Source organism: Nycticebus coucang, chromosome 9 (assembly GCF_027406575.1).
Source record: "Nycticebus coucang isolate mNycCou1 chromosome 9, mNycCou1.pri, whole genome shotgun sequence".
NCBI lineage: Eukaryota > Metazoa > Chordata > Mammalia > Primates > Lorisidae > Nycticebus > Nycticebus coucang.
In genome coordinates, this window is record NC_069788.1 from 114,935,720 (window position 1) to 114,955,258 (window position 19,539).

The 19,539-nt window shown below is 43.6% G+C and overlaps 1 protein-coding gene across 2 annotated transcripts in view; it reads left to right on the forward strand.

Annotated features, from left to right (window-relative positions):
* MAP3K9 (mitogen-activated protein kinase kinase kinase 9) overlaps nucleotides 1–19,539 on the forward strand; it is an 84,920-nt gene that overhangs the window by 47,963 nt on the left and 17,418 nt on the right. For both annotated transcript variants that reach the window (XM_053601290.1, XM_053601291.1), the window contains exons 3-6: nucleotides 377–557; nucleotides 12,041–12,189; nucleotides 13,094–13,269; nucleotides 17,992–18,232. In XM_053601290.1, the coding sequence (XP_053457265.1) occupies nucleotides 377–557; nucleotides 12,041–12,189; nucleotides 13,094–13,269; nucleotides 17,992–18,232 (747 nt within the window). The remainder of the gene's footprint in view (nucleotides 1–376; nucleotides 558–12,040; nucleotides 12,190–13,093; nucleotides 13,270–17,991; nucleotides 18,233–19,539) is intronic.

Sequence of the window (19,539 nt, forward strand, 5' to 3'; positions counted from 1 at the left end):
CACAGAGAGCATCGTAGGTGTGAACATGTGTGTGCCCTCTGACCTCTTCAACTTGTCTGCCTGTCCTTATAGGTGGGGTGAATTTCCAGATTAAGTGGGAATCTCAGTGCCCAAAAGATATTCTTTCTTAAGAGTTTAGGTAAAGTAGCCTGGACAGGTTCATGCCAACTGTTCAGACACTATCTTTAAATACGTGGCACCAAAATGGATGCATTTTAGGTATTTAAGAAATGGTGCCTGCTACCGTCAATCCATGGCAGCTGGATACCGGACCCCGCGGGAGAGATCAGGAAGATGGCAGGATGGTTCTGTAGTCAGTGGTTTCCCAGTGATTAGTGCAGACTCTGGTTTCTTTTGTGTTCCTTTCCTCGCCCAGTACTGATCCTCCAGAAGGTGGAGAATGGAGACCTGAGCAACAAGATTCTGAAGATCACTGATTTTGGCCTGGCTCGGGAATGGCATCGAACCACCAAGATGAGTGCGGCAGGGACATACGCTTGGATGGCACCTGAGGTCATTCGTGCCTCTCTGTTTTCCAAAGGCAGCGACGTGTGGAGGTAAGGTCTGCGGGGGGGGCGGGGGGCGTTCCCCAGGTCTGGAGGGACTGGTGGGGACGTCCCCCAGGTCTGGAGGGGTAGGGGGGCGTTTTCCAGGTCTGGAGGGGTAGGGGGGGCGTTTTCCAGGTCTGGCGGGGGCGTCCCCCAGGTCTGGAGGGGCAGGGAGGCGTTCCCCAGGTCTTCAGGGGGAGGGGCAGGAGGCGACCCCCAGGTCTGGAGGGGCAGGGAGGTTTTCCCTAGGTCTGTCTTGGCTGCACACTGGTTTCAGGACTTGGAGAGCTGAGGTTCCCAGACACCCCAAGTAGGTCTAAGTGATCCCCTCGGAGCCATCTTTGCTAATTCCCATATTAACGGGGGATAGTTTCATCAACCAAAGTAATCCCTGTAGCACTGTGGCAGGTGCTGCCTCAGTGCCTCTCTACCTTTTGTGTCTGTGACTGAGCCCTAGGAGAGGCAGCAGATTCTAGGGGCAACCGGTGCTCCTCTCTCTGGCCTGCAGAGTGGTAAGGGCACCTTCCCCAGGGTCAGCCTGGCTCACTCAGCACCAATGTTAGGCTTTAGTGGCTGCTATGCTGGATTTGGGAAGAAGATTAACCCAGTGTCCTTACTGTAAGCTCCCGAGCTAAGGGGTATTCTTTGTCCTGTCTCTTTTTTTCTTGGTAGCCTAGAAATTGTCCTTCCCAGTTATCCTGTTGATCTTTTAGTCAAGGCTCTGTTAGATGCTGATCTAGAAATAGGAGAAGATGAACCCTAAGTGCCGCAAGAGCGGCAGAGCCACAGACTAGAAGCGACCAACCGTCCTCCTAGTAAATGTCAACCCGAGAGGTCACAGGAACATGGATCTAAAACATCTTGTCCCCATGGAAGAAGGATGAGCTTCTGTGGAGTTATCCTCGTGGCTGTGGGCTAGTAGTAACATACCCTGGTATACAAAAGAAAGGGCTGTCACTTGTCACTGTGCATTAGTCTATGAAGTTATTGTTTCCTGATGTGTTGTACAGTGACTTGTGTGTATACATGTGTGTACGTATACTTTAAAAAAAAAACTTTATTGAGATATTATTAACATATTATAAAGTTTACCCTTTACGTGTCACATGTCAGTGGTTTTTAGTATATTTACAAAATTGTGCATTGGTCCCTGTCGTTAGTTTTCTAGGCCCGTTGTAACAAATTACCACGAACCCAATGGCTTAAAACAACAGAAATCTATCCTTTCATAGTTCCGAAGGCCAGAGTCTGAAATTAGTATCAGGAGGCCCATAACCTCCAGAGGCCCTAGGGAAAATTCTGTTCCCAATAAGGATTCTGAGTATTAGGACATAAGACATATTTTTAGAGCTACCGTTTATTCTACTATAGTCACTAACTACTTCCAGGATAGTTTTATCATCTAAAAAAGAAACCCCATGTCTATTCATAGTCATTCTCTAGTCTCCCTCCCCTCCATACTCCCTCATAAGCAATTATTTATTTTCTGTCTCTATGGATTTGCCTATTCTGGACATTTTACATACATGGCATTGTATGATGTGTGGTCTTTCATGACTGGCTTCTTTTGTTTAGCATAACGTTTTCATGCATGTTGTAGCTTCTTTTTTTTTTTCCCCCTGAGACAGAGTCTCACTATGCCCTCAGTAGAGTGCTGTAGCATTACAGCTCACAGCAACCTCAAACTCTTGGGCTTAAGCAATTCTCTTGCCTCAGCCTCCCAACTGGGAGGGTAGCTGGGACTACAGGTGTTTGCCACAACGCCTGGCTATTTTTTGTTGTTGTAGTTGTCATTATTGTTTGGCAGGCTTGGGCCAGGTTTGAACCCACCAGCCCTGGTGTATGTGGCCGGCACCCTAACCACTGAGCTACAGGCACCGAGCCCATGTTGTAGCTTCCATCAAAGCTTCATTCCTTTTACTACTTAATAATATTCCATTGTATGAATAGACCATTTTTATTTATTCATTCATCCATTGATGGATATGTGGGCTGTTTTCACTTTCTGGCTATTATGAATAATGCTGCTGTGAACATTTATGTACAAGCACTTATGTAAAGATGTATTTTCACCTCACTTGCGTCTATACCTGAGAGGTGAAAATATATCTTTACATAAGTGCTTGTACATAAATGTTCACAGCTAATAGCCAGAAAGTGGCTGAGTTACATGGTAATTTTATGTTGAACTTTTTGAGGAACCACCAAACCTTTCGTGATGGCTATCCCATTTTATATTCCCATTAGCAATATATGAAGGTTTCAATTTCCCTACATCCTTTCAACACTTTTATTGTCTGTTTTTTACTTTCTTTTTTTTTTATTATTAAATCATAGCTGTGTACATTAATGCGATCATGGGGCACCATATACTGGTTTTATAAACAGTTTGACACATTTTCATCACACTGGTTAACATAACCTTCCTGGCATTTTCTTAGTTATTGTGTTAAGACATTTATATTCTACATTTACTGAGTTTCACATGTACCCTTGTAAGATGCACCGCGGGTGTAATCCCATCAATCACCCTCCCTTTGCCCATCCTTCCCCCTCCCTCTCCTCCCTTTCCCCCTTCCCCATATTCTTAGGTTATAATTGGGTTATAGCTTTCATATGAAAGCCATAAATTAGTTTCATAGTAGGGCTGAGTACATTGGATACTTTTTCTTCTATTCTTGAGATACTTTACTAAGAAGAATACGTTCCAGCTCCATCCATGTAAACATGAAAGAAGTAAAGTCTCCATCTTTCTTTAAGGCTGCATAATATTCCATGGTGTACATATACCACAATTTATTAATCCATTTGTGAATCGATGGGCACTTGGGCTTTTTCCGTGACTTAGCAAGTATGAATTGGGCTGCAATAAACATTCTGGTACAAATATCTTTGTTATAATGTGATTTTTGGTCTTCTGGGTATATACCTAGTAGAGGAATTATAGGATTGAATGGTAGATCTATTTTTAGATCTCTATGTGTTCTCCATACATATTGTCTGTTTTTTTTAAAAAATTTATTTATTTTATTGTAGCCGCTGTAGTGGATATGAAGTGGTATCTCACTATGGTTTTCATTTGTACTTTGCTAAATGACCAGTGATGCTAAGCATCTTTTCATGTGCTTATTGGCCATTTGTATATCTTCTCTAGGGAAATGACTACTCAGATTCTTTGCTAATTTAAAAATGGAGTTGGGCAGTGCCTGTGGCTCAGTGAGTAGGGCGCTGGCCCCATATGCCGAGGGTGGCGGGTTCAAACCCAGCCTCGGCCAAACTGCAACCAAAAAATAGCCGGGCGTTGTGGCGGGTGCCTGTAGTTCCAGCTGCTCCGGAGGCTGAGGCAAGAGAATCGTGTAAGCCCAAGAGTTGGAGGTTGCTGTGAGCCGTGTGATGCCACGGCACTCTACCCGAGGGTGGTACAGTGAGACTCTGTCTCTACAAAAAAAAAAAAAAAAAGGAGTAAAAACTTTTAATTTTTATTGTTGAGTTGTAAGAATTCTTTATGTTTTAGACATAAGTCTTTTATCAGATACCTGATTTGAAAATTTTTTTTTCCATGTCATTGATTGTTTTGTTTTTCATATTTTTGATGCTGTTCTCTGAACTACAAATTGTGGATTTTTTTTTGGTCACATCTAAGAAACCATTACCTAATCCAAGATCATGAAGATTTATAACTATGTTTTCTTAAAGAGTTTTATAAGTTTAGCTCTTACATTAGGTCTCTGATCCCTTTTAACTTAATTTTTGTATGTGGTGTGACATAAGAGTCCAACTTTATTTTTTTTCATGTGGCTGTCAGTTTTCCCAGCACCATTTATTGAAAAGACTAACTTTTTTCCCCCAAGATGTTTGTCTTGTCACCATTGTCAAAAGTAAATTTACCAGAAATATAAACGTTTATTTCTAGATTTCTCTGTGACTCCATTAATCTATATGTCCGTCCTTATGCCAATGCTGCTCGATTAGTATAACTTTGTTGTGAGTTTTGAAATTAGGAAGTATTAGTTCTGCAATTTTTTTCTTTGTTTTGAAGATTATTTTGGCTATTCGGAGTCTGTTGCATTTCCTTATGAATCTTAGAACGATTTTGTTAATTTCTGCAAAATAGACAGCTGGGATTTTGATAGGAATTATGTCAAATTTGTTGTATACTTTCTAGGCTATTGACATCTTAATAATAATAAATTTTCCAATCTGTGAATATGCTGCATCTTTCCATTTATTTAAACCTTCTTTAACTTCTTACAGGGATGATTTGTAGCTTCTGTGTATTGAATTATGTTTTACTGCACATTAATTACAGGGTGAAATTAGCTAATGAGAAGAAATGAATTTTGTTTTCCTTAATATATGAGGTCTGACAATTAAGTTCATAAACTCATTCTAGGAAAAGTGCTTCATACCTCATTGGTGAATATCACTATAGTCAGTAGATGGCGGAGCGGAGGACTTTCAAGGTGACTCAGGAATGAGGTACGTAGCACTTTTTCTGGGACAAGTTTGCGAACTTCATTGTCAGACTTCATACGACAGCAGCTCTGATGGCCATTCCAGAAAAAGATACCCAAAATTGCTTTGAAGGGTGGACTAGGCACTGGCATCAGTGCACAGCTTCCCAAGGGGAGTACCTTAAAAGTGACCCTAGCAATATTCAGCAGTGAGGTATATAGCACTTTTTCTAGGATGAGTTGACAAACTTACTTGTCCAACCTTGTATATGACCTGATTCCATTAGGCTGAGCTATATACTAATAGTCAACTATTTTTGATCTATAAAAACAATGGCTTTAATTTAATACTTTTATTACTTAACCATATGCTAATGAGATGAATCAATACATTAATTAAGCTAAGCTGCTATTACAAAGAGACCTACAGATACGGAGGCTTAAATAAGATAGAAGCGTATGTCTCTTTCAGGGAGTGGTCCAGACAGTCCAGGCTGGCAGGGCAGCTGTACCCCAGGAGATCATTCAGGGTTCTTTCAGGCTCCTGTAGCGCATTGTGCTTGCTTGAACAGCATTTGAGTGACTGTTACTCCTGTTTTGCTGTCTTCAAAAAGGGGGAAGAGGGTTTATGCCCAGTGGCAAGCAGTTTATGTTTAATTTGGAGACAAACCTGAGGTTGTGCACTCCTCCTCTGCGCAGACCCCATTGCCTGTGCTTGGTTATGTGGGCACAGAGGCTCTACGTAAAGCAGACGATGTAGGCGCTAGCTGGACAACTGTGTGCCCAGCCAAAACTACCACGACGGAAGATGGGGAGACACTCAGCTGCTTGTCACACTCAACTAACTTGCTCTCAGCTTTCTCCATGGGAAACTGACTTGTCAGGAGCAGGGTTGTTCCTACTTCCAGTATTCCTACTTGATTTCTTTTCCAGTGCGACCCCGCGATTGCCCAGGTTTTGTTACCACATACTCCAGGAGTTTCTGCTGGTGATGATTTGTACAGAGTTGCTTCAAATATCCATTCGATGTTGTCGGTGGGAAGGGAAAGCCCAACTGCTGAACGTAGGGTCTCATGATCTCACGGTGACAGAAATGATTGCGTAGGGGAGGACATTGCAGGTTTTTGTCCTCCATGGAAGGAAGAAGGGCAGGACCTTTCAATTTTTACCCAAAGTATCCTGCTTTCAAGAGTAACCTCCAGGTCTTGCCCTTCACACACTGATCCTGAAAGCAGGCTTGAAGCGCCTCTGGTGAGAGGAATCTGATGAAATTGTTCTACTTTCTAAAGAGTAGCTTGGAGATAAACCCTCAGCAGCACTGTCAGTGAAGTAGCTTGGATATTGTCATATGTGAAATGTCTCAAGTTTAAAATCGTTTCCAGGACTTAATACCTGAGGCAGTTTGGTTGGTGAATGTTGTTTGAAAACATAATTTGCCCAGCTCCCTTCCAGCTTTCTTTAGCTTCCATGCTGCAGTATTTTCTGCAAGACACAATCTATCACCCATTAAATGGGCCTTTAATCCCTCCCTCCTCAAGTTTCCCCATCTAAGTGGCCCCAAATTATTGCTTATCTCTACCAGAGGAAAATGTGTATACTGTGGTATATACACAGTGACACTTGTACATGGGCAACAATAGTGCTGCACCTACAGATGCTGATGGGCTGGCTCTGTGCTGCATATCTTTATCTCATTTGTAATCCCCAAAGTAGGTAGTATTATTTCCACTTGATAGGTAAGGCTCAGATGGTTTAAGTCATGTGCCTAAGATCACCTAGGTGATAGATGGGAAGTGGTGATTGGAACTGAGTATGGATTTCAGGCCTTAAAAGTCTGTGCTTGCAGCCATGTCATCATCATTTATGTTCCTATTCCTCTTCCAAGATGATCAACCTACCATGCCTAGGGCCCAGCAGGGTGTCCTGGGGAGGGCCAAGGCATGCCTGGGAACTTGGTTCAAAGCTGGTTTCCAAATTGACTTTTGTAATACATTTACTTATTCAAAAAGTATTTGTTGAATGCTTACTCTGAGCCAGTTACGAGCTGAGTCTGAGGCCCTGTTGTCTCCTCCCTTCTGGAACTTACCCAGGGCCTGGGCCTCTGTCCCTGTGCCCTTGCCCAGGGCCCACTGAGTTTGTCTTTCACCTCGCCCTTCCAGTGTGCCTATGGGGGTCTGCTCCACATGCTGTGATGCTGGATGAGATGACAATGGCCCAGACCCTCAACTATGTAAGCTTCCCAGTCTGCTTGGGTTGGGGACTGCCTTAGGAAGAGTAATGGCTGAAATCTTTCCCTTTGTTTGTGCAGTGGGTATAGCCAGAGGGCATCATCCCACAGGGACTTCTTACCTGTTTTATGTAGGATGAGCATTTTCTTAATTATCTTACATTTTAAAAATTACAACAGTAGGGCAGCGCCTGTGGCTCGAGGAGTAGGGTGCTGGTCCCATATGCTGGAGGTGGCGGGTTCAAACCCAGCCCCGGCCAAAAACCACAAAAAAAAAATTACAACAGTAAAAAATGTTCTCTATAGAAAAACATTAAAAAGTGTAGATAAACAAAAAAGGAAAGAGAAGAAAAGAAAATCACCCTAAACCTCCATATAATCTATATTGATTTTTTGGATGTGTTTATTCCTATTCATGGGCTCATCTACTTATCCTTTAAAATGGGATTATTCTTCTGTTTTATAAGCTACTTTTTAAATATAGTATACCATGAGCATATTACCCTGATAATAAATATGTTATGTCAAGGAATACATTCAAGTATTATTATATATTACACACGCATATATATGTTAACAAAAATATTCTTATTTTGAATGAGGGACCAGTTAGCAGCAATAAAAAAAAATAATTGTATGTCATTTTACAATTTACAGAGTATTTTCGATATATTAGTTCAATTATCCAATGATTATTAAGCAGTCAGCATGCTTCTTGGAATGTGGTGTCCCCAATTCCCTAGCCCATCTCAGTCAAGGGAGACCAAGCCTCTCCTTTCAGAGCCTGGGTCCTGAACCTACTGCCTTTGAGTTGATGCAGGTTAATAAGGAAAAGAGCTCTGGCCCAGCGCAGGTGCAGAAGTGCTGTGCCTTTGGTCAAGAAGGGTTGCTGTCTACTGCCATGCTTTTCCTCACTTGGAGAAAAATAAAACACCCTCCCTCTGACCCTAGAAAACAGTGGAGGGGTAATCTACACCTCTGTAGGTGGCTGGTTCCTGACCCAAGAGTGAATTCTCTGAGGGTTGGCTTAGGCAGTGAGGACTTTTAGGAAATCAGCAGTAGCTCTGTAGGAGCCAGTGGTTCTGTGTTAGGGGAGAAGACTCAAAGGCAATGATTTTCCAGAGCTGGCCTTTCCTGGCTGCTTGTAAATGATCTGAAAGGGACCTCTTGACCTGTCTGTCTTGGGCAGGTGACAAAGTAGACTAAACCTGAGGTTCAGTTGCATTGACTTCTACTGCCCACTGTTCCTTGGGGCTCAGGTCCATGTAACTTATATTTCTCCAGTTTCTTTCTTGAGCTCTATTCCTGCCAAAGGAATATTAAGTGTTCTTTTTTTTTTTTTTTGAACTCCTGGACTCAAGATATCCTCTTGCCTCAGCCTCCCGAGTAGCTGGGACTACAGGTGCCCACCACAACACCCAGCTAATTTTTCTATTTTTAGTAGAGATGGGGGTCTCACTCTTGGTTACACTGGTCTCCAACTCCTGCCCTCAAGCAATCCACCCGCCTTGGCCTCCCAGAGTGCTAGGATAACAGGCACAAGCCACCACGCCCAGCCCCAGGTCTTCATTTATATTGTCCCCTTCCATTGTAAAAAAAGAAGAGGGACATTGGCAGAGGAAAGATGACTGCTTTAGTCAGCCCCCAAAAGGCTTCTTCTTTGAATGCTGGTGTCCCTTAGCAAGGCTCTCACTGGATGTTGTAGACCAGGGGTCCTCAAACTGCGGCCTGCGGGCCACATGCGGCGGTGTGAATTGTATTTGTTCCTGTTTTGTTTTTTACTTCAAAATAAGATATGTGCAATGTGCATAAGAATTTGTTCATAGTTTTTTTTTAAACTATAGTCTGGCCTTCCAACGTCTGAGGGGCAGTGAATTGGCCCCCTGTTTAAAAAGTTTGAGGATACCTGTTGTAGACTCTACGTAACCCTCCTCAGACACGTTCTCATTTCATGTCCTTTCTGAGGAGAAGCCACACATGTTTACTAGCTACAGATGGTAGTTTCTGGATGAGAAATAGCTATTGGTGCTAGTGATTCCTTGTAACGTTCTGTAAGGTAGGTATCTCTGTCTTGACTGTATGCTTGAGAAAACAGATTTGGAGAGGTGAACTTCCTTCTCCAAGGGCATGTAGCAGGTAAGTGATAAAGTAGGCATTTGACTCAAGTCTATCTAAATCTTTCATAGGCAGCATTCTTCCGACTTGATCTGCAGTTCTCACATTTCTCTTAGCTGTAGAACCCTTGAAATGGGACAGAGTGCAGATGAACAAAGGAACAAGCCAGGTAAGAGCAGGACTGCCCTCATGGAAGCTGAGAAGGGTAGGTTCTGGGCTTGTCCCTCTGCTAGATGGCCAGAGGCATCTGCACAGGACACTTGGAGCACATGGAAGGGACGTGAGGACACAAGCAGGACGCTTTGGGATCTTTCAAACACTCTGCTCTCTTTCGGGATAGTGAGGGCTCAGACACAGATTATCTTTGCCTGAATGGAAGAAAGAGGTTCTGTGGGACCTGTGGCTTTTGTTTTGGTTGGGGAGAGGGGAAATGGGCATTAATACCTAGAGCAGAAAACGGCTCGAGCCCTGGAATCTGGTTAGCAGTACTGAGGGTTCTCAGAGGTCACGTGGTAGCAGGTACCCGGCATGCCCATTGTCTAGATGAGTTGCATTAAGGTGTGTCGTGGGGAAGTGGAACAGTGCATTTCTTGACAGCATTTGAGGTTTACTCAAACCACTCACAGGACCGTCTGACCAGGCCTCATTCCCTTGCCTGCCCACCAACTCACATATCTATGAGTTCCTACTGTGTTCCAGAGCCCCAGCTGGGTCCTGAGGATGCAAAGATTAAAAGCTATTATTTCTACTCCTTAGGAGCCCATAGGCTGGTAAACATACAACTACAATATGTGCCAATGCAGACAGGGCTGAAATGTCCAGAGAAGGCTTCCTGCAGTGTCCAACATTATTGCCATTAGTCTCTGACTAAAATCTAGCTCCTTAGTCTAGACAAGTCAAGGCCTGTAACTATCTACTAGGCTTTTTTCCTGTTAAGACACATACAGAAAATGGTAGTATTTGGAGGCCTCACTAGGGTAAAGCCATCACTCAGGGAGCTGGCCAGGCGGCACTGAGGGTCCCTCTGTAGCCCCCTGATGTGCCGACACATGGGTTAGCATGTTGGTTTTCTTTGGAGCCACGCCAGACCACATGGGATTCTCTGAGGGCTGGTGCCCACTCTTGATCACCTGTCTCTGTGCATACCGGCCCCTGCCTTTGGAGCACCGACCTCCTTCACTTGGCAGTCAAGCGTGAGAGCTCAGGGCTATCTCCTGCTTCCTTTTTGATGTGGCTTAGCTGGCCTTTCTTTGTGTTTTTGTGGTATTCTAGTTGTCCTCCTCTTTTTTCTCTCCTCACTGATCGTTTTGTGAGTAAGATCTGAGTCTTTTATCCTGTTATCTCAGGGCCTGACATTGGGCTTGACGAAGAGTAAATATATAGTCAGTTTTTCAAATGAATGAATGTTTGAGTTGGATCTTGAAAGGTGATTAGAGTTTACCAAGCAGAGAAACGGTATAAAGGCATTCTAGAGAGAAGAACTTGAGAGCTGGCCCAGGATCCACCATGATATGCTCCATATACGCCCTTAATATAGGCTGCTAAACGTATCTAAAGCTCACCGTCCTCTCTGCCCATGATGATAATGCTCACCTCTCAGGCTTGTTATAGGGATTCAAGGTGATGTTTATAAAGTACCTGAGCACTCTATGTGTATCTATTATGGTAAATAGATACTGGGTTTATTATTATTTTTAAAATTAATATGACCTTTGCTGCCAGTTGCAGACCATTGATGAATATTACAAGAAGTTTGAAGTGGATGTTGAAAACAGAAGGAGAACCATTCTTCCTTATTGTTCACAGCCTATAGTTTCTTGTCCTAACTTACTCTTGGGAGGACTGAATGCTGTATGATTTTGCCTGGTTCTAATTGTGAATTCATAGAAGAATTCTTCCACTGAACTTTGTACTTTGCATTCTCTGACTCAGAGGACATGAGAAAAAAATTTTTTCATGTGCACTTGTAAGGTAGGGAGGGCACGCTGAAGTTCTCGCAGTGACACACGGCTCTGTCCTACCGATGCGGTCTACCCTTGGGAAATTTTTCTCTTTGAAATAGACAAAGGTCTCTGCTAAGGACCGGCTCACACTGATCTGGGGGCAGGAATCTATTCAACCTAGTGGGCAATTAAAGAAATCTTTTACAGAGGCAAAATCTGTTTTGAGTGGTCAGCTCTCTGCTTTTGTAAAACTAAAAAAAGTATCTGTGGCAAAAGCTGAAGTTTTCTTAAAATGGAACAGAAAGAAAATTGTACTTGAGGGCTGCCTCTTCGCCCAGTTTATTTCATTAACAATAACAAAATAGCTGTGGCCATCAAGCACTTATTTAAACTCTGTAGTGGCTCATTTAATTACATGATGGCCTGATGAGACTGGTCATGTTATCTGTACATTACAGATGAGGAATTAGAGGCTCTGAGAGATAAAGTTAACTTGCACAAGATCACATAGCTGGGAAATTATAGAACAAGACTTTGAAACCAAGTGTGCTTGGTTTTGCTTTTGACTCCTGAGTTTTTGCTTTTAATATGTAGGCTTCATGGCTTCCCTTTGTATTGTGTTAGTATTTCTGTTTCATTAGTTTCCCTGGTGTGTTGGGGAGAATATGGGATGCTCAGAAAAGCCTCATGAGCTATTTCAGTGAAGTTATACCTGTGGCTTATTATATGGCTTCTGTCTCTTCCTCTCCTTAGCTATGGGGTGCTGCTTTGGGAGCTTCTGACTGGCGAGGTGCCCTTCCGTGGCATCGATGGCTTAGCAGTGGCTTACGGAGTGGCCATGAACAAACTCGCCCTTCCTATTCCTTCAACATGCCCAGAACCTTTTGCCAAACTCATGGAAGGTAAGTAACCCCTGGCCTGAACAAAACTGCAGACAGTTTATATACATAGAGGCACTTGGTAGATTTTTGGCCCATTTGACAAGATCAGTTACTAAAGAGGAGATAAAGTGTTAGTTGTCCAAGGAGGAATCCTGTGGGCAAGTGTAAGAGCTACTTCAAGGTGATGTCAGTATCCCACCGTAGCTGGTCCCTACTAAGTTAGCTTAGTAACTGTAGGCTGTTATCCAGTGTTCTGGCATATTGTCACTTAATACAAAATAAGAAGGTATAGCAGCTTTTATTTTAGGATTTCTGAGTGTCTTACGTACAGAAATGAAGACCATCTAATAAGAAAGGAACTCTAAGTCATCTAGTCAAACCCTATAACTTTGTAAGTGAGAAGTCCAAAGCAGAGGGAGGTTAAGTGGACAGTGGCCACCCGTTAGGTAGTGGCCAGCTGGGATTAGGTAGAGTTCGCTTTGCCTGACCCCCACTTGATGCTTTTTATCCTTGCCTCCTCATTATTCCATTCAGTGGGGGAAATTGCGGCCCGGGGTGTTGTTACTCATAGTCAGGACTTGAACCACATAGTATGATAACACAGTGAATTGTGACCCTAGTACTTTATACAAGGACTTTCTTTTTAAAAAAAAAAAAAATTTTTTTTTAACTTAAATACTTAATTAACAGAATGGAACAAGTATAGAACTGCTGCATTTTATCTCCACTGTCACTCCTTACAGCTGTGATGTGGGGCAGCTCATTTAATTTCCTTAGCCCCACTTGGGGTTATATAAGTTCCAGTCTCTGTTTCTGGAAGGAGAAATGAGAGGTAGTTTCTGGTAAATGAGGTCACGTCATATCCCAAGTCTCGTGTTGGCTTCTGTCTGTTCACGCTTTCTGTTTCTTCACGCATCCCCTGCAGACTGCTGGAATCCCGACCCCCACTCACGACCATCTTTTACCAATATCCTGGATCAGCTAACTACCATAGAGGAGTCTGGTTTCTTTGAAATGCCCAAGGACTCCTTCCACTGCCTGCAGGATGACTGGAAACATGAGATTCAGGAGATGTTTGACCAACTCAGGGCCAAAGAAAAGGTAAAAGTTTTAAAAAAGAGAGAAAAAAAGTCATGCACTGAATGAATGGACCTTCTCTGCCGGGGCCTCTGGATTGAGTCTGACCACCTTCCTGCTTGGCATCTACTCATGGTTGTCCAAACCAGAGCAAGTGTATGATTGGGCAGGTAGCAGCTGGGTGTCTCACCCTGCTGCTGAAAATGTGAGTGGGTTCCAGAAAGGTTTCTTGGTTGTTCAGTGGACTTCTAGAGGAAGATTAACTTGAGGTAGGAAACTTCAACATTGAGAAGAGTTACCAGAACATCCTGCCAGCATCTTTTGACATCAGAATTGGAAGCAGAACGTGCGCTAGGGCTAAGGTCTGAAGTTGTGCAGCATTTTTCATGTTTTCAGGAAAAGCATTCCGAGACCATACCAAGCAGGGAGTTCAGAGACTCCTAGCTTACTAGAGATCTGCCTTTCTGTTTCCATGGCCCTTTTCTGCCTTCTTGGTGTGTCACTGGCAGTCAGTTTGCCCTCAGGTGAAGCCAGTTACAAGCAGTCACATTGCTTATACTGTAGTGGCAGGACTAACTCTAAGGGGTATAGCTAGGGGCAAAAGGGATGTTGTATGGACTTGGTTAATTTCTTTTTTCTTTTCTCACTCTGCAATACTAGGCATTTGTAAAGATAACAGCAGCTGATAATAATAGTAGCCAAAATTGTCTGTGGCTTTAGGTTTCCCAGTTTTTTTGTTTTTGTTTTGAGTCAGAATCTTACTTTGTTGCCCCAGGCTAAAGCGTGCCGAGGTCACAGCAACTTTCAGTTCCTGGGCTGAAGTGATCCCCCCTGCCTCTGCCTCCCGAGTAGCTGGGACTACAGACACTCGCCTGATTTTTTTATTTCTAGTAGAAACAGGGTCTTGCTCTTCCTCAGGCTGCGGGGGATCCACCTGCTTAGGCCTCCTGAGTGCTAGGATTACAGGTGTGAGCTGCTACGCCCTGCTAGTTTCCCAGTTTTTTTACTTTAAAGTTTTGGGTGAGACCATTTCGATTATTTTATCCAGAGGTCTCATGGCTCCTGCCACCATTGTTAGGACAGTTGTCACCATTTCTATTTCAGAGCTGAGGGTTAGTGATTAGCCTGAAGTCACAGTGCTAGTAAGTGGGGAAGCAGAGCTTCAGACCTGGACCTTCTCATTCCAAAACCTACATTCTTCATGACATCATCATTTTTTTCCCCCTCTACAAATTACTTAAAAATAATATTTGGAGCTGATTTGAAGAGATAAAACTCTTTTTAAGTGAACATGGCAATCCTAAACATAGTACCGTTGGCAGGTGAGTGAGCATTCTGTAGAAGAATTGCGTGAGCTTCTGACAAACCTGGTGGGTGGACCTGCGCTGACCATTGAACAGGGATTATTAAGAGTCTGTTCCTGTCACCAATGCTGTTCCCACTAGAAGAACCTCCAGAGTTGCTGGCCTTTTACTTTTTGGATCACTGAATCACCCACTCTTTGTTACCTTTCTTTTAATGGATGAAATTTTAAGGGTAGCACCCAGTAAGAAAAATGAAAGTTAGATTTTGTCAGTGAGTTACCAGGAAAAGTCAAACCCATTGTCACAGCAGCTGACATTTGCAGAGCATGTGCTGTGTGTCCTGCTTTCTTGTTTCTTTGTTCTTTCTTATAATTTATGTTGTTTTATGTCTATGATGTCAGTGCTATTAATTCCCTATTATTTGTGTTGCCCATATGAACTCATCCAAGGCCACACTGTTCACAATGGTGAAGTTGGGACCTGCATTTTGGGCGCCTTGTTGCAGACCACTGTGCTATGAGGCCTCTCTGTTGTAAGGGTACGGTTGGGTCAATGAAAGTAAGATGTATAAGGAGCTTTCCCCCTGCAGTGACTCTTGTTAAATCACTCCGTATGTGGAAGATGTGATTTTTGCATGCTGTCCAACATGAGTAGGGATTTACCATGTGCAAGAGCCTTCCAGGTGTATGGGGTCGAGACATATACTCCATGAATATCCTGAATAACCTCTTTGTGGTTCAGCTTAATTCTCCAGATTGGCTTAACGTACTGCTTCTAGGTATTGTGAGAATGGATTGGTCTCTAGTCTAGAATTTGAGTTCCTTTGAAGGAAAGGAGCTGAGATCCAAATCGTGTCTTAGAAAAGAAAGAATATGTAGGAGATGAGCATTTAGGAAGGTTGAAATTAGCTTGAACTTTTAAACTTTTCCATTTGATAGCAAAATCAACTGAGCAGGAATAATTTTTCTGTGTCTCTCATGTGTTTTTGTTCTCCTATTGGTGAGGCAGAGGAACCAAAGATGTGGAGGCCACACCACAGTCAGTTTGAGGTTTATTTTATCAGAGAAGGAGAAGTTCAGAAGTTCAAGTTTGGCTCTCAGGAACTTATGATGCGCATATGTTCCTGTAAAGAGGGATTGCATTTATGAAATTGTCCTGTCGTCCCTTATTATTTCTTACTCATCTGTTGATTCCGTAGTTGTTCCCCTGTGAGCACCTACAGGTACCAGACACTCCTCCTGTCTTTTCTCTCCTTTCTGGCACTCTCATGGTCATTTTGACATTCTCTTGGGAGATGGAAGACAAGTGGAATGGGAAGTTTATAACATCAGAGTATTTTATTTGTGTCTTGTCTCCGTCTTCGTTCCTGCTCTCTGCTGCTCGCTTCCCCAGTAAGTGTTCACACACTTTTTTTCTAGTTCTAGCTTCCCTTTCTACACTGTTTTAGTTCAGAATGGCTTCTTAAAGTGGAGCATTTCATTGAGAAATGAAGTTTTGACCATGGAAGTGTTGCTGTGGCTGCTTTCCTGAGGCATGGCCTGCTTTTTAGACATGTTTGTCTCACATTATTGACATACCCCACTTCCATCCCAGGCCCAGTGTAACCAGTGTTAACAGTTTAGATTTGAGATTTTAAAATTTTATGCAGGCAGTCCCTGAGTTACAAACATCTGACTGACATATGACTCACACTTATGAGCAGAGGCTCTTACAGGTGATAGGTGATGTACTGTTCTCACTGACACTCAGATCAACTTAAGAACAAACCTACAGAGCCTATCTCATTTGTAACCTGGGCACTGCCTGTACACACATGTTGTTTTCATTCTTATTTCCTCTCCAATATCCTGATTCTCTATTCCCTGCCCTTTTCCTAGGAACTTAATGCTGGGCTCACTTATAAATCCACGCAGGAAAAAGGGGGGAGGCAAGAAGTGGTTCTGCCCAGCACTATTCTCAGAGGAGGACAGAAAGAACTATTCTTGGCTAAGATTCCAAATGGAACTTTGTCCCACTTCTGCCCTCCAGCTTTCTGGCTCCTCCTCTCCCTTCTGCGGTGAGACTGGCTGTCCTTGAGGTGCTGCAGAGCAGGGTCTGCCCTGGCACGACACCTTCTGAGCCCACTGCACAGTTAGTGAGTTTAGGGGTTTGTGATGGAATAGCAGACGAGCTTGCTTCTCCAGTCAGTGCGTGGCAGGGACCTCAGGAAATGTTTTTTCTTCTTTGTGCTGTGCTCTCGTGATCCTTCCAGAGCAAATTTTGTCCTTTACAGTAAGGTCAGAGTTAAGACCACATACCTCTGAGGTTTCATTGATCAAGTGGACGCGAAGGTTTAGGTGACACCTCTCACGTTCCTTTTCTTTCTTCCTTTTTTTGAGACAGAGGCTCACTTTGTCGCCCTTGTTAGAGTACTGTGGCATCATAGCTCATAGCAACCTCTGACTCTTGGGCTCAAGCGATTCTCTTGCCTCAGCCTCCGAGTAGCTAGGACAAGGGGCCTGCCACAACGCCCGACTAGTTTTAGGGACAAAGTCTTTCTTTGGCTCAGGGTGGTCTCAAATCTGTGAGCTCAGGCAATCTACTCACTTTGGCCTCCCAGAGTGCTGGGATTACAGGCATGAGCCACGGTGCCTGGCCTCAGGTTCCTTTTCAACAACCACCTTGGAAATATATTTACTTTTATTTGAAAGTTAAGTGATGCTTGGAGGATGATTCATTTGCGGTGCATACATTTTAAACTAGACATAGCTTGAAGTTAGCTTTAGTTTTAAAAAAAAATCTTTTGTGTACATTACATAACAGAAAAAATTTAAAATGGAATCAAGGCTATAAAATTCAAATACATTATTATATTTTCAATACAAACTCCTATTTTTTTTTTCAACAACATACAGTTTTAATTAAGAATGAAGGAGCGACGGCACCTGTAGCTCAGAGGGTAGAACGTCAGCCACGTACACCCAGGCTGGTGGGTTCGAGCCTGGTCTGGGCCTGCTAAACAACAATGATAACTGCAACAAAAAAATAGCTGGGCATTGGGGTGGGTGCCTGTAGTCCCAGCTACTTGGGAGGCTGAGGCAGGAAAATCGCTTGGGCCCAAGAGTTTAAGGTTGCTGTGAGCTGTGATGACACAGTACTCTATCAAGGGTGACAAAGGGAGACTCTGTCTCAAAAAAAAAAAAAAAGAATGAAGGAGCAACTAGAAACTCCCAGCCCTCATCTCTAGGGCTTGGCCCGTGGCTTTCGCTTCTCTGGCTGTGTCCCACTGTTCAAGGTGGCCAGGTGTTCATTTCCCAGCTAACTGGAAAGCCTGCTCTCCACTGAGGGTCGCAGGAGCATTCTCCGGGCTGCTGTGAACCCTCTGGGAGTTCCCAGCCCTCACCCAGGGCCCTGTGCACTGAGTGCCCCACTCTTCTCTCTGATGGTTCTGTCCATCTTGCAGGAGCTGCGCACCTGGGAGGAGGAGCTGACTCGGGCTGCGCTGCAGCAGAAGAACCAGGAGGAGCTTCTGCGACGTCGGGAACAGGAGCTGGCTGAGCGTGAGATCGACATCCTGGAACGGGAGCTCAACATCATCATCCACCAGCTGTGCCAGGAGAAGCCCCGGGTGAAGAAACGCAAGGGCAAGTTCAGGAAGAACCGGCTGAAGCTCAAGGATGGCAACCGTATTAGCCTCCCGTCTGGTCAGTGGCCGGGGCCCCTCCGGGAAGCAGGGAGCTAGTGTGGCAGAAGGTTTCAGGAAGGCCCTGGGCCTCAAATGGAGCCATTCTGTTCCCTGGAAAGACTGGCATGCTGAAAATCTACCCCCTCCAGGGCAGTTGTTGGGCGTGAGTGGACACAGAATGTCAAGTGGGGATAGATTAGAGAGGTCACAGGCAGACCAGAGAAGGAAGCATGTAATTGAGGGAAAACAATTCCAGGTGTATGTGTGTAAGATAAGAGAAGTCTTGGCTCTCCTAAATAACTTGTCTCAAGGTTTCTTTAAAGAATTGGTTCTGGATACAGTCAAGAGAGTAGGTTTAATGTTTAAGAATTTACATGGTAAGATTTACTCATAGCCTTTCAGTGAGTGACAGGCATCAGCTGAATACAGGTACAGCTGTGGCATCACAGCCTTGGGTAAAATGTAAAGAAGTATGAAGCTATGAGTTGGAATCTTGATGGCGTGTACCCATGGAGGGAGGTAAGTGTTAAAGTGTGTGTTTGTGTAGATAAAAACATTCGTAGTGTTCTGAGTCTATGAGGCCCTGGGAAGCAGCACTATCAGAAATGTAAGGAACCAATGAAAAATGGCATCATAGCAGCAGTACCAGATGATTTTAAGCACTAGGATGGTGGCTTAAGTACAGACAAAGGAATTCATTCAATGAAATGGGACAAAAGTGTTCGTGGGACGTGCTTTCTGGTTGTACATTTTTTTTTTTCCTTTTTGGACAGTGTGGAGTCTTTAAGCACTTTTCAAACATCTGGGTGCCAGCATACTATTGCATGGATTGCAGATGTAAAAGCTATAGTTCCCATCTGCAGGGAGGTCACGGTCTAGTGGGAAAACCTAGGTTTAAGCAAGCAGCTATTTTTTATACCTCTTTGATAGAGGAAGATACTGAAGCTCAGAATCTCAGAGCTGTAAGCTTTATATTCTTTATTCTGTACCCTGACTGCCTTTGGAATATGTCAGTTTTGGAGCCATTTGTCCCATCTTTCTCACTTCCCGAACTTCCCACCAAGGGCTAGTTCTTAAAGCTGTGCTCTGCCTGCGTGTAGTGAGAAGCATTGGTCTCCCTGCTATGGTCCCTGAGAAAAGATAGCCAAATCTATCTAATAATATAATAGATTATGTGAAACCAAGAATCTTAAGTTCACTTTCCTAGAATGATCAATAAGATCTCATGAGCTAAAAAGCTATTCTCAATACTTAATTGTTCCACTTATATTTGTCATATGGATAGCTTATGAAGACTGTCTAAGGAAGTTCACTTGGGTAATGAAC